Source organism: Lacerta agilis, chromosome 12, assembly GCF_009819535.1.
Source record: "Lacerta agilis isolate rLacAgi1 chromosome 12, rLacAgi1.pri, whole genome shotgun sequence".
In the NCBI taxonomy this organism is placed as follows: Eukaryota; Metazoa; Chordata; class Lepidosauria; order Squamata; family Lacertidae; genus Lacerta; species Lacerta agilis.
The window spans coordinates 26,138,826-26,154,438 of NC_046323.1; the positions used below are offsets into that span (position 1 = coordinate 26,138,826).

At 40.5% G+C, this 15,613-nt stretch overlaps 1 protein-coding gene across 1 annotated transcript in view; it reads left to right on the top strand.

Moving 5' to 3' along the window:
- The window catches only part of AGMO (alkylglycerol monooxygenase), a 114,221-nt gene extending 102,051 nt beyond the window's left edge, over positions 1–12,170 (top strand). Inside the window, exon 13 of the mRNA XM_033165509.1 lies at positions 11,719–12,170. Coding sequence (XP_033021400.1) covers positions 11,719–11,799 — 81 coding nt within the window. The 3' untranslated portion in view covers positions 11,800–12,170. The remainder of the gene's footprint in view (positions 1–11,718) is intronic.
- Positions 12,171–15,613: the final 3,443 nt, after the last annotated feature.

The window sequence follows — 15,613 nt, forward strand, 5'->3', positions numbered from 1 at the left end:
AGCTCAAATTAGCTTTCAGGCTTTTAAAAGAGTTTTGCTTTTAGAGATTAAATGAATTTTCTGTTTTAAGTCTTAAGGAAAAGAGGATTGGAAGGGGTAACTGAGGGTGAAGGGAACCTTTGAACCATTATTTAAAATCAGAGTAAGGGAAATAAATCTATGTGAGTAGCTATGCCAATTTCTTGCAAATGTTTTCAGCCCAGTCTCTGTAGGATTCCTCTTGACACCAGTATAACCTCCCACCTACTCCATTCCCTCTTCCTTAGGAGAATAATTGTTGTTTATCATCTGGGTAAGATTCAGATTTATAGGTCATAGAAAGTATAAACTAGGGTTTCACCTTCCACTGCCCTTCTCTTTTACTTCCTCCTTGAAATATTGGCCATTGCAACTAAAAACTGTTTTTGCATATAATGAAATTCGCAAGTGCATTGGAGGAAGTGTACTTTTTCAACCCCCTAAGTTTCAATAGCAGCTTATTCCTTTAAAAGACAAATTTCAGAAGGCATATGTTTGAAAGAAAACTGGAAATATAAATACAGGAAATGAGTGTGTGACTGTATAACTGAGTTCATAAATGCGCCCCCTTTTCTTATTAAAGTGCACTTTTACAGTAGAGAAAAAACAAACCCACCTACTTAACTGTTCATTGCTACTACCAGAGCATGAAATAAATCCATAGTTTATATCCAAAGTTCTACCTTTGATATTCATTTTTCAAGCATACCCTTTGAGAGGTATGTCCGTACCTGTAAAAATAATGTGATCCATTCAAAAACTACCTTGATTGTCACCCATTAAGAACCATTTTAATACAGCAGTACAGGTACTCAAACAAAGTACTGTTTCAGAAAGAAATGTTGGCGACACCAGAAGATATTGCTGTTGCAAATGTGACCTTTTTGAGGAAAGGTGCATGTTAGCATTTGGTTCAGTTTGGGGAAAAGAAGCATCTGAACAGAAATGCAAAGAAAAATGAACTGTTAGCAGTTTTCAATCAGCTAAAATTATATATATCTCATCATGATATCAGTCAAGCATCAGCAACCATGTGTAGTTAGAATATAGGAAGCTGCCTTATCTAACTCCATATTGTCTACACTGGCAGCAGCTCTCCAGGATTTCAGGCAGGAATCCCTCCCAGCCCTATCTGCACAGTTATAACAACGGCCAGAATGACTTCACTCTTCCCTGAAGTGTAGCTACCAGTTATTTCAAGAACACGTGTATCATAAAATAACTTTTTTATAAGCATGCCTTTTGTGTTTGTGCACTAGGGACCACAATACAATCATGCATTTTTCATCTCTAAGAGCCGCAAACAAATGCACTGACTAGAAGGAGAGTGGTGTGGGAATAAAACCACGGGGCTAGATCTATAGGAGTGGCAAAACGGTATCTGCAAGGCTATGTGGTTCTTGGGTGATGGGAAGATTTGGACATGTGGCTCAAAAGCTCCCATTTGGTTGATAGCCTGCTCACGCTGCAGTCACAAGTCAGATAATTGGCAATGGTGCTAATCAATGGTGCCCAGAAGCAGGTGATCAGGTTCAGACTTCGGTCTGGATAACTGGTTGGTTCTGTCATACATAACGTCACTGGGTCTGTGCATATTAGTCTCAGCTGCTGCTGTAGTTGGATCACAGTGAGGTAGCAGTGAGTTCCTCTGAAATCAAAGTGGCATAAGCTCTTTTCAGTTTTTTCTCCAGAGTATTCATTGAATTTGTTTAGGCATGAATGAGGATATGTTGCAGGCAGGATTCCCAACCTCTGCACATTCAGTTGAACATATGCAAGGGACTCTTATGGAAGTGACCGCAATATCTCAGGGACCACCTCTCCCCATGACCCTGCAAACTGCCCCAGTGCAGTCATCGTCTGAGGCCCTTCTTTGTGTGCCCCCTCCACTGCGGCGCGCCTTTTCTGCAGTGACTCCCCACATATATTTGCGTATCTTTAGGCACCAGGCCAAAGTGTTTCTCTATAACCAGTCTTTGGCTGATTAAACATTGTATGGCCTTTTGAATGTGTTTGTGGGAGGGAAGTTATTGGTTTGTTTTATTATGTAGTTTTTGTTCTCATTTAGTATTTTTTTATGTTGTGAACCACTGTTTGATCTTCAGATGAAGAGTGGTATGCCAACAAAAATAAAATTGACTGATGGGTGTCTCTCAAAACCCAGGCAGGCTTGTATGGGAGAATGTGGTCTTTTAATTAACCTGATCTCAAGTTCTGTTTCTTCTTCTGAGGCAGGAATTGCAACCTCTCAGTGACCTTTGATCTCCTGGCCAATAGCACAGGCCAGAGCATTTGCTCCTTCTGCCCTGAAGTTCCAGCACAAGTGGTGATCAGGGCAGAGTCTCCCTTGGACTGTTAGTGTTCATGTCTTTCAAAGTATCATTATTCAAAGTGTTGTGAAAATTAAACGCTTAATTTGGTGCAAATTGCAATGCACTTATCATCTATTGCTTACTGTTGAAAAATATATACTGTGCTCTATTTTCTTTCTTTTTGTTGCGGAACAAATTTATTATAAAATGAGAGAATACTGAAAATAAATAAATAAGATTGTTAGGTAAAACAAAGGAAAAGCCTTGTTTCCAAATCAGCTGCAAAAGTATTGCCTGAAATACTAATTTTATCACATGAGGATAACACCGAGTCAGCTGTATTGTGGAGAGCACTTTTTTTGAATGTGTTCCATTTTCCCGTATCTCTAGTTGTGGCACATGATAAAATTATCAATGAAGCATCCTAATTGGATCCTGAAGCAAAGGGATGTTGCCCTATGAATCATTTTATGTTTGTGGGAGGCAACTTTGGAACTAACAGAGTAGGAATGAGAGCCAGATGTTTTCTGGGAACCTGGCTGGACTGTAGGCTGTGTGCATTTCCTAACATAGGCAGCCATATGGAAGAAAAGGTTGGAAACATCCCATTACAAGTCATATATCACCCATTTGACAGCAAGGATTTCAGCTTGTTTTTATTTAAATCATGAAAGCAGCTGTTCAGCTGTCCAGCTGTATTAAGTTTAACCCCTTTCCCCTAGCAGAATGAATGTAGTAATTTATGCAATAGTAGCCAAACAATTTGGTGGGTGCAGAACAAAAAACATGTTAGGAGGACCCCACATTTACTCATGCTCTATGAATTCACCTTAAATGGTTGTGATTGGTTATCTCTGTTGCCAAGTTACGCTGAAGACCAATAGGAATCATCTTTATATCAAGAATACCACCAAATATTAATGTCATATATGGTAAATATAAATAATTATAATGAAAACAAAGATTTAAAACCAACTTTTCTTGAAAACTGGAATCATGAATAATTTTCAGCTTGATGTCAGTTGGAAAACCCTGTGCTTCATACATGTCCCCCCCTTTCTGTTTATCAACTGCACTTACTCAACTGCCAATAATATTTTTTAAGGAAACGTTTTTCTTTTTCTCTTTCTCTGTGTGCTCTTGCTCATGCAATGTTATCTTTGTGATTTGATTATCTTTCTTTACATATTTCTGTTTCCTTATACTGTGTGTTCCTTTCTGTTCTTTTCATGACCTGTTTTTGCTTCTGGCCGTTTGGTTTGTTGGCTTTCATTGTAGAGTAGTACCTGTACTTCACAGTGCAGTCCTATGCAAGTGTTCAGTGGGGCTTTTCTCATGAGTAAGTTTAGTGGTAAAGGCAGGGGCACACTTAAAAGTGTGTCCCTGCCTTCACCACTAAGAAGGGTACACCACACCAGTGTGTCCAGCTTCCCTGTCAATGAAGGGTTGTTGTTTTTAATTGGCATATCAGACTTACTTCTAGTGGTTTCTTTCAATTGTGTTACCTTATTAGTTTGCTAACAATTAAGAAATGTTGTGTGATACATAGAGTAGATATGGGCTTTAATTTCCTATGCGGGAAAAGTATTTAAGTGAGATCCCAAAGAATAGTATGCTAGAGTGATATTTCTGGCATACTAAATGCCCCCCCCCCCCGCCGCCGCCACTGATGCTATGAAGTATGTGTTATATCTCTTTTGCCACAATATTTACCTTTAGATCTCAAAGGTTTTGTGTTGTGGTTACAGATTGAGGCTAGGCTGTGTTTCCTTTTTGTAACACCATTTTTTTTTTTTTTATTAAGCATCATGAAGGGGGCATTGTGCTTCCCTTTCAGGATCCTTTGTAAAATATTTGGCCTTGAAAGCAATAGGGAATGAGCTGATCTCATACTCGTCTACGCTACTTCCAGCTGCTAAGTTCACTAAGTGGGCAGGCATGCAATCTCTTTATTAAGAGGTATTCCAAACTATGAACAATTTAAATCTGCAGTTGAGATTGCTATTGCAGATGACATTCTGCTGTCTCAGTTCTTTGCTGCTCAGTGCTAGGCACCATCTTCAAATACACAAGAGTTGCAATGGCTAACCCCTTTTCAGCCTACTACATTCACCATTGGCCAACCTTCTGTGGGGGTGGGGGTGGCCACCCCACACTGCGTATGCACACTTCAGCATTCAGGCACTTACACAGGGCACTTTTTAGCAGAACATCATTGTTCATAACCTACAGGTACTTGGACTGTAGCAGGCTTAAGTTGTTTGCTAAAGTAGATATGGAGATGAACCTTGTGCCTGGTTCAGCAGTAGCAGAGCTCTAACAAACATAAAACCGATCTATTCCAAACTTAGCTTTTTTACAAAAGAAAATTTTGTTCAGAAATAGTTTGTGCACAACAGTATTTTTCTGGAATTCTGTATGAGTTTTCTCTCCCACCCTCAGCCACTGATTCAGATTTATTCATTGTTTCATGATGTTTTTGTCCACAGTGCCTAGGGCTTGCCGATTAGAAGGTCGGCGGTTCAAATCCTCGCGATGGGGTGAGCTCCCGTTGCTCGGTCCCAGCTCCTGCCCATCTAGCAGTTCGAAAGCACGTGAAAAGTGCAAGTAGATAAATAGGTACCACTCTGGCGGGAAGGTAAAAGGCGTTTCCGTGCACTGCTCTGGTTCACCAGAAGCAGCTTTGTCATGCTGGACACATGACCTGGAAGCTGTACGCCAGCTCCCATGGCCAGTAATGCAAGATGAGCGCCGCAACCCCAGAGTTGGACACGACTGGACCTAACGGTCAGGCGTCCCTTTACCTTTTTTACTTCCCACTCAACACACCCTCTCTCTCTCTCTCTCTCTCACACACACACACCCTTTTGCATGGAATTTTGGTCTGGGCTCAGTCCCACCCATACACAGGTTAAAAAACATTGCAAAAAAAATCATATCAAGATGTTTTTAAAATAAAATATATTAAAAGTGAAGGAATTATTTATGTATAAGCACCTTTATATATGTAAAATTGATTAGTGGTATATGCTTAGAAGTTATGGGACTTTCAAGTCTCAAGTAGTAATGAAATTTCTTTTAATTTATGAGACAAAAATCTCATAATTCCTCTATTGATGCTTGTGTTACCATTGTATGGATTAATTATAATGTGGCATTGAAGTGGTTCAGATTACATCTTCATGCATGTATTGTACACAGCCCCTTAAAAGAGTGTTTTTTAAAATTCTTCAAAAAGAAACATGCTGGGTTTTTTAAACAACAAGCCCCCCCCCCCCAAATAAACAGTATCATTTCTGTAAGCATAGGTGACAGCAGAGTAGTCATACTGGTGTTTATGCCATTTAAGCTTGAAAATGTACCTGCATGTTAATAAATGTTCTAAATTGATATCAATAATGTTTTTAAAACCAAGAATCGATCATAGCGGCTGCAAATCAGTTATGGACTGAAAAGAACAGGAAAGGGTCCTATTGCAAATGTACTTTTCGTTAACATACAAAGCAGTATTATAGTGAGCAGAGCTAATTGCTTTGACTGACAACAGCTATCCAGGTATCCCACAGAGATCTTTGACATTGACGTTGTCGGATGCTTAACCTTTTTTTGATACAGATGCCAGAAATAAGGCGTGGGACCTTATGCAAAGAGAGCATATACTCTACCACTGAGTTACATCCCATCCCCTGTTTTTGATCCCACACCCTACAATCCCAGAATTGTAGAGTTGGGAGGGACCCCAAGGGGTCCTGGTGGAGTCAGAATTTTGATGGTTCCTTCATATGATATTGAGGCAGGCTCTGAATGTTGAGCCCAACCGCTGTAAATGCTTGACGTGAATGCACTGAATTTGCAAATGTGGTTTCCAGCCACTTTGGTTGCTAGAACTAGTTGAAATTTCTAAGAATATATGTTCACTGTTGCTTGTTGTAGTGGCAGAAAAAAAAAACTTAAGAAATAAGAAACCAGTTGTCCTATTGACTGTGCTGAGTGCTCTGCTCCATCAATAAAATGTTGGAGAATTTCTTCTCCCTCCCTGTATGAATTTAGTGAACTGATCTCTGTCTTCCCATCTCTCTACACACACAAATAGGGTGGGTAATTTCAAGAAGTCACTTGTCCAGCTGTCTTTGTTGTTATGCTTTGCAGTGAGTGGTTTACAGTGTATGGTGAAAGAATTTGGCAAGCAGTGGATCTGTACGGTAGACAGCTATAGACACAGCTCCTCACAAATTGGAACTGTTTCTACATTACTGAGATTTCAAGCAGCTCTTAAATGCTTATTAGTGTGAAATGGGCCTGATTTTATAATCAAAGGCTTTAGCCTGGTCGTAAAATTTCTGCTTGAGAATGGGAATGTTTTTGCATACTTACACCTTTTTAAACAATAGCTTTAAGTGCCGGGAAGGGGGGGGATGTTTTCACTCCCCCCCTCCAGTATTTATGCAACCATTACCTGTGTTTTCAAGGCTTATTTAAAGCAGCTGGGTGCCTGGTGTTTTCTTTGCCCTTTATTGGAACTCTTGCCAGAACAGGTAGTCAAAAAACAGAAAGTGCAAGGGGTGGGGTGGGGGGATTCCGGCATCTGCCTGTTTTCTCTCCCTCTCCTCTCTCCCTCTCTCAGGAACACAGCTGTAGCTTCCATAGGAAGCACTCATTTTTCCCATCAGCCAAGCCTCTGCGTACCCTTGGGTCCACTTTTGGCACAGCTCGTCAAGTAGGATGCAGTTTATGGCTTAGAACTTATGAGAGAAAGCATTCGGGCGGTCCCTTTCCCTGGCAGAACACCGAGAGCAATTCCCCAAGCTGCAACACACATGTGAGCATCTGACCTCTTGTTAGCACACCATGGGAGAGGTTAACAATTGTTGAGACTTCAGGCATCCCTTTGACATAGAAGCAAAACAATAACAAGCTTTGCCAGGATACAACTATATGCTTGGCGGGTGGGGTTTGGTTCAGTTTGGTAAACAGGGGGGGGGGGAGAGGACCCAGATTGATCATTTTAAGCTAGTGGGTAGGGACACAAATGTATCACAAGAAAAAAGAAGGGACCAGCATACTACTTTCAAACCACCCCTCTTATTTATATAATTTGTTTTAGGCAAAAACTGCAGTTGGCTTGTCCGTGTGTTACTGTGGTTCATCATTTCCGATAGGTTGGCCAACGTGAGAACAGGATGCGGGGAGAGATGGGCCTGATCCAGCAAGGCTCTTATTACACTTGTACAGTCACCTTTTTTTTCTTTTCTTTTTTTTTCTTTTTCTTTTTACAAAGTATCACATTTTAATAAGGTGCTATCCCATAGCTGTTGGAATTCACCAATGCAGCTACCACAACAACCTGCATAAAACAAACACGAATAACTGGCCAGCTTCAAGAGATGAGCTGAAATTTATCAGAAAGATAATCTTCTAAGAAATCTTTTGGAAACCTGCTTCCTCAGAAGATGAACATTTACCTAAATATTCTGCATTTTGTGTGTGTGCTGGCCACCATTCCCTAACTTTCCAGTGCTGCTAACCCGTTTCCCCAGAAACTGTTAGATAATTTCCTGCACCAAAATGTCCTGATTCAATTTTGCTGTCCAAGTATACTGTGGATATTTTTGACTGCTGACCTCTCCCTATTTTCATCTAATATGATCTCCTTTCTAGCACAGATGTGTGGTCCTTTAAGTGGGTCAAAGGGATGGCAATGCTTTCCTTTCTTAGACTTTTTTATTAATCTTGAAAAACGCTTTGCAATAGAACACAGGTTAATGGTCTCAAAATTGTAGCCAAGGGTGTTTTTTGTTCAGTAGGCTATATAGTAGATTAATGATTTTTCACATTAAATATGTTTGCCATTGGACTATATTGCTGATATTGCTGACAGGTGCCAAAAAAATGAGAAGAAAATATGTTGTTGGATTCTGTGTATTCCATGGTAGCATGTATGTTTTCTTATTGGAGGCTGTGATAGCAATAGCCAGTGCGATAGCCATTTACTATTGATGTAATTGTATTTAAATGTATTTGATAGCAGTGTCAAAACATGCAAAAAAGTTGAAACGTGAATTGCATATTAAGGCCACCTTTCTGAAAGATAAAATACTTTCACAGGAAGCAGAGTTTGGGGTTTAACCACTCATATTGCTGTTAACACATATTAGCTCCCACCTATTTCTAAACTGCAGGTGATATAAGAAGCCTTGTTTCCCCATCCCACATTATGACATTGAACATATTTTTCCTGTTTTAACTATGCTAGAGCTTGGAATCAAATCAAATGGTTGGCAGATTTTTATGCTGTTAGAACATGTGCAGTATTCAGGTAGAGAGCATTTTGTCCCTGTGTGTTATGTAAGAGCTCGTGCCTTAATGAAAATAGTGGAGAAGCTATATTGTACAGTTCATAGGAAAGTGTTAGCTAGTTCATCTTTTCCAGGACCACCAGAGGGCAGTGTTTAACACTGTAGGAATAAGAGTGTCCTTTTATTCTCCCACTCCTTGAAGTTTGGTTTTAGGATAGGAGACTTTTGTGATAACTAAGGCTGTGTGTATTCAGCCATTAGTTTTAAGTGCACAGTGACGGTGGGCAGCTACAGACTATGAAATGGTTACAGACTGTGCACTACTATAAATAGCTTTGGATCATTTGAAAGAAGAATTTGTGCTAGTATGGGGTTGGGGGAAGGTTTATTGCACATCAGGGATATTTGTATGTCTATTTCTACATTGCCAGCCTGATTCAGAATTTTGCTGGCGCTTCTGGGCTCACACAGAGTTCTGAGGCATCAAGGGCTTCCCCCATTCACTGTAATCTTGGTGACAGCTCTGTGTGACTAGGATATGACAGCAGGGCTGACATTTTTGTAAAAGAGAATTCCCTATGTGTGTAGTAGCTTTGCCTGCGCATTGGCACTCCTCAACGAACATCTTCTGAATGAACATGCATGCACACTAAGATACAGTGATAACTTGGTTTACAACTATAATCCATTCCGGAGGTCCAGTTGTAAACCAAAATAGGTGTAACCCAAGGCGCGCTTTCGCCAATGGGGCCTCCAAAAAATAAATAAATGATTGTAATCCAAAAAAATGGGTTGTAATCCACAAAAAAGGGACACACACTTCAGGGTTTGACATGGTTCTAATCCAAAACAGTTGTAATCCAAAACAGTTGCAAACCAAGTACCAATGTATTTGGAGATACCATAGGCCTGTGTTGAGATTCCATCTTTAGGATTTTTCTAAAGATGCTTTTTTTATTTCTGCAAAGTTATGATGGACGTTGTATTCCAACAAGATCTGGCACACAGCAGGTTGGGGAAGGCAAGCCTACAAGCGGCTGGCATTGAATAGAATAGAATAATAATAATAATAATAATAATAATAATAGAATAATAATTTATTGGCCAAGTACATTTTTCAATATACTTGGAATTTGCTTTGGCTACATTACAATGTAAAATACATTATACAAACAATAGTAATTTACAGAGCAAGAGCCGAGGCTGCCCTTTTCGGTGTCTCTTAAGCTGTGTTGGTGAGTGTAGGTCCTCCTCCTAGGCCCAATGGAGTTGGCCGGAGGAGGGAGCGGTCTTCCCAGACACTCACAGCAGCAGCAACAGCAGCAGTGATTGGTTCTTAGTGTTTCATACAGGAGTCATTCCCAGCCCCTGAGATTAAACCTGGGATGGGCAGAACATGTGCTCTATCACTGATAACAGAGCATTCACAGAGGCTCTTAACTATCATGTTGGAAATGTAGAGCAGGAGGCAATTAATATCTGCAAATCATCCAAGGTTACCCACTAAGTCCATGATTTAACCAAGACTTGATTCCAGACACAGGCTGCCCTGTTTTGAACAACACGCATGGCAGAGGATTGAGTGCTTGTTGGGCCAAGCTATGGAAAGCTACGTGAGCCAAAACCAGTACTTCAAATCGAGCCTGCAAAATCAGTGTTGATCTGGGGCATGTGTATAATACACTCCAGCAGCCTACTCTGTTCCAAGGGGTTAGTGGTTGTGTTCTGCTTCAGCTGCAGCCCACTAACCAACCTTGAAGGGCAGTCTTGAGGTTACGAAGGCATGAGCGATGGGTGGGTGTTTGCATTCCATCAGCCTTTCTCCTGACTGTGCTTTCAAGTTTCCTCAGGATTGTCATGCTAAATTAGACCCAGAATCCATCTTAAAAACTGGAAAGCAAATCTTACTTTGCAGTATGATCCCGACTCATTACTAGTGCATCGTGCCTTCTGCACTGAAGACATAAAACCTTGAATGTGCTTGGCTTTGAATACAACACGCTTTTGTTTTCCTTTTAAAATGAAAATCAAACAGATTCCGTGACACGAGGCATCTCATTCTTTTATTTAATATGCTCCCCCTCTAAACGTTCATGGCATGTAGAAACACACAATAAAGATGGTAATTCTTTTGCATCACCGCATTGGGGGTGGGGTGGGGGCAAATGCACACTTTTAAAGGATTTCCCCTTCATATAATAATAGCTATCAAAATCTCAACTGAGAACACTTCTTGGGATTTAACAACCCACAGTTGTGCCTTAGGACCACCATCATCCAGTCATTACTCCCCTTAAAGAACACCGTGGTTTCGGCACCATTGTAGAAATGTTCTTTTTAAAATGAAGCCTATATTTAAAACCGCCTTATATTTAATGCATATTTCAGAAATGTGGTGTGATCATTCTTTGATAAATAGTTGCAGGAGCATATGCAATTATAGCTACATAAAGAGATTTAAGCACTATGAACAGCTTTGGTTTTTTTTTTCCACCTAGCCTTTCTCTGGATAAAGACAAGCATGGAAAATTGTGTGTTGAAGTGTGTGTGTGCATGGAAAATTCTCCACCTTTGCAGTGAAATAGGAGTGGCACTTTTGCAACTGAGAGAGAGTAGGAACTCACTGGATTGCAAAAGTGGCCCCTTCATTTTGCTGCGCACCACGGGCCCTTCCAGCCAACTGCTGTTTGTTAAAGATTGACGGAGTTGGAAGGCACCTCAAAGGTCATCTAGTGCAGCCTTCTCCAACCTGATGATGTTTTCAACTGCAGCTTCCATCATGTCTTACCATTAGCCACGCTGGTTGGAGCTGATGGGAGATGTCATACAAAACATCTGGAGGATGAAGGTTGGGGGAGACTGATCTAGTAGAAACCTCTGCTGATACCGCAGCAGCCATCATAGGTGGCCTTTCAGTCTCTGCTTAAAAAACTTCTAGTCTAACATAATAAACAATTATGTCTAATGTCATAATTTTACATCATGCCTTATTCTGTTCCTTGGTTTAATTTATAATTTAAAAAATTGAAATGGAGTTTTCTCTCTTTCCTCTCTCTCCCTCCCTCCCTCCCTCCCTCTCTCATATACTACAGGTGTTGTTTTCACTCTGCGTTGCTTTTTGGGGAATACAAATGATGAAGAAACTCACCTCAAGCACAGCAAAGCAGCACTGAAAAGAAATATATCCAAATCTCCACATTAGGAATGCAAGAGTCTTTCTAGATCAGACCCAGAGGTCCGCCTAGTCTAACATCCATCTGTGGCCTACCAGATGCCTATGGGAACCCTTCAAGCAGGATATGAGCGCAGTAGTGTTCTCTCTGACTCATTATCCCCAGCAACAAGTATTCAAAGACTGATACTTGGGGTAGTGCGTGGCTATCACGACTAGTAGTCATTTAGAGCATTTTCCTCCATGAATTTGTCTATCTCCTTTTAATGTGTCCACGTTGGTAGCCATCATTACATCATATGGCTATGTGAAGAAGTACACAAAAGTTTATATACCTCTACCATGCCCGCCTTTTTCACCTTCCCCCCCCCCCAAACTAAAACGGGTCACTTGTTGTAACCTTCATTCATAGAGGAGTTATTCTAGACTTTTGGTCATTTTAATGGCTCCTTTTCCAGCTCTATGTGATCTGGTGACAATTATTGCATGATGTATCCCAAGTGTGGTCGCATCATAGAATTTTTTTCTCTCTCTAACCTTTATTGGCATATGTACAACATTCCAGTAGATTTTTATAATGATTTCATAGATTTCTATAATGATATCATGATTATGAGAGTTTTATTTTCCTAATGATCCCTGACATGGAATTCACATTTTTCACAGCTTTTTCCACACTGATCCAACATTCTCATCAAGCTATCCACCATGAACCCAAGATCCCTTGTCACCCAGTTTGGAAAGATCTTTCTGGAGCTCTTTTGCAATCCCTTTTTGTCCTGAAAAAAATTGGAGTCCTCAGCAAACTTGGCCAACTCGCTGCTCGCCCCTTACTCAAGGTCATAATTATAACTAAAGTACATTCCAGAGATGTGGTAGAAATCTATGGAGTTGGGTTTTTTTTAATGTTCACTTACTGCATTTTTCTTTTTTTGAAACAGTTAAGAAGCCTCAAATTGTTTTTATTTTATTTTATTCAGGGTGTTGCAAACCTCATACATAATGTAAAAGGAGTACTTTGCATCAATTCCACTCATGTGCAACCATATGTGTAAAACTTTTGAACAATTGATGAATCTCATAAATGGCCTGCCTGGGGGAAAAACCTATGTATTTTTCTTCTGACATAGTACAGTCACCATAGTAAGTCATAGATGGACAAATTTCACTGATTTAAGTTGACCTTATGTATTAATAAACCTATTCCCAGCCAAATTACATTACATGTGCATTGGATTGTGCCTTAAAGCCCATTAAACCCTGTAGGGCTTACTTCTGAGTAGTCAGACATAGGAGTATGGCCAGTTTTACCATTAGGCACATTGAGGAAGCTGCCTCAGGCCACAAATGCTGGAGGGAACTAAGTTGTGTCCATCATGTTGTGTGCCCTACATCCACAAAGTTAGCCTGGTTCTTTGAAGGGTGGTATCCTTTTGCCCATGTTGAAGATTCAACTTTCATTTGAATTGCCTTCTGTACATGGCAGAGGGAAGGTGCTGCCTCATCCTTTGCCTCAGGAAGCAAAATGTCTCAGGCCAGACCTTGATAGGGTTACACAGTTAAATATTTTTATTTCTACCTGCAGTGCTGAATAAATGCTTCTCCAATATCAACCTGCCCATACACTGGGATTCTCTATGGAGACCCGCAGTTCTAGCCAAAGACACCTCCTATCTGAAAGGGACCCTAAACAACAACAACAACTCCTCCACTAGGTCCAACCTTGTAAACCAGATGCAGCCAATGTGATGCCTTCCAGATATTGTTGGAACACAATTGACATAATCCCTGACCATTGTCCATGATGGCTACGACTGATAGAAGTTGGAGTTTATCAACATCTGGAGGGTACCATGCTAGCTACCTCTGCTTTAAGCAGTCTTGCTGCACCATTCAGACACCAATTCCTGCTCCACACTTCTACATAGCCCCATCCTTGATGACCTCCCTTGAGTGCCCTAGCCTTGAGTGCCCTGAGTGCCCTGAGTGCCCTGAAGCCTTGCCTAGGGCCTTTTTGACACCAGGCAAGTACTTTAAAATATATATATCCCAGTCCTTTTAATATCTGATGTGATTTTAATGCTGCCACTTTATCGGCTGCTTTGATGGCTGCTCTGTTTTTGTGTTGATATGATTCTATTGTTTTAATTAATTTTTAAAACCATATTAATTTATACAAAAAGTTGTTTGAATGTATAAATAAAATTACTGAATTATGCTGGAACATCATAGACTTTTCCAGTTGTTTAGCCGCCTTCTCATGGCTCTATGAAAACAAATAGTTGTAACTGGAAAACATCATGTAACTCAGACTATTAAGATTCCCTCTCTCTCTAGAAATATCCATGCTTTGCAATGTAAATTAGCAGCTAAGAATAAGCTGGCAAAGAAGCAGTTTCCCAGGAGTGCTTATTGACTCTTTTCAGGACTGCTCGTACCAATCTTCATCCACTGAATGGACATGTCAGAGTGATTTTGGTGGTTTGATCTGCCTAGTTTCAAAACAACCATCTCCCATTGGAAAGATGCCCTTAGTAGTTAATAGCATTTATTCTCCTCAAGAATAGCGTAATTTCTATTGCCAAGCTTAAGGATAAGTGGTAGTTCACCATGGTTCAAGATATGATCTGTAATATACTATCATATCCTCTCTTATCATCTCTGAAATGTGGCCAGTTAAATCCTGACGCACAAACTGCGCTTCCTGCACTTTATATTACACACCATAATGGATGGAGGGAAAGGTGGTTAATGCAAGCCTCCCTAATTCACACTTCCCCAAACAACACACAAACTGAAACATAGCTAAATGTGTACAGAGATGTACATGTATGGGGAAAGTGTTCGTAGAAGTGCATATATTCATGAAAATAAAATGCAAAAAAATATCACATTTTGGGAAATTTATTGCAAAAAATGGGCATATTGAGAGAAATCCATAGCAAGCATGCAGAGAGAGAGTACCAACTGATTTTGGTAAACTGAGATTGGAAAAATGAGAAACTGAAAAGAAACTGAAATAGACGGATTTTGTCTATTTATACATTAATGGCCACCACAGTAGGGAGCAACCGTTGAGCTAAACTCCTCACACCATCATCGCTGCAGCTAAGCTGGATGGGCCAGGGTGACATTGAGTTCAGGGCTTCATGAGTACACTGGCAGACCCAATCCTGCCCTCCTGATGTGGCAGCGCAGCCCTGACCTCACTGCCACCCAGCCTCTGTCTTGTCCAGGTAAGTTGAAGTGACCCCATGACTCGACTCCACCACACCAGATGCTATGTATACCAGAGTTAGGAGGACCAAACTCTAGACATTTTGCTTTTACAGTTCTGGCATATCTGGGTCGAGAAAGGTGGCAGATAGAAAACAATTGTATGAAATAAAATCACACTTGAGTCGTGTTTAAGTCAGATATGGGAGCAGCTACATAGCTTTCCTCAAGCCACAGAGTGCATTTTTGCACATTTTGTGCCATCTTCATGGGCAACTGTAGGAAACGTCATGTTTTGACATGTCTTGGACTGACACTTAAGGTGTTTTGTAAGGAAGTGAATAAGAAAGTGCCCTAATTCACTATTTCTGCAGGAAGAATAAAACTCATGACAAAAGTGCAAACGCAAACCCTAAAATAAGACATCTTAATTTACTGGTATTTTTTTTATAATCAATGGAAAGCTTGGCTCAGCCTTCTGTCGTCTGTACTCAGCAGGGAAACATGGAAGCAGACTGCAAACTGATGACAGGCCTTGTGCAGTTAACTTATGATTTTGAGCCATACTGAAAAGTGCTAGACAATTAGCCTGCTGTCTC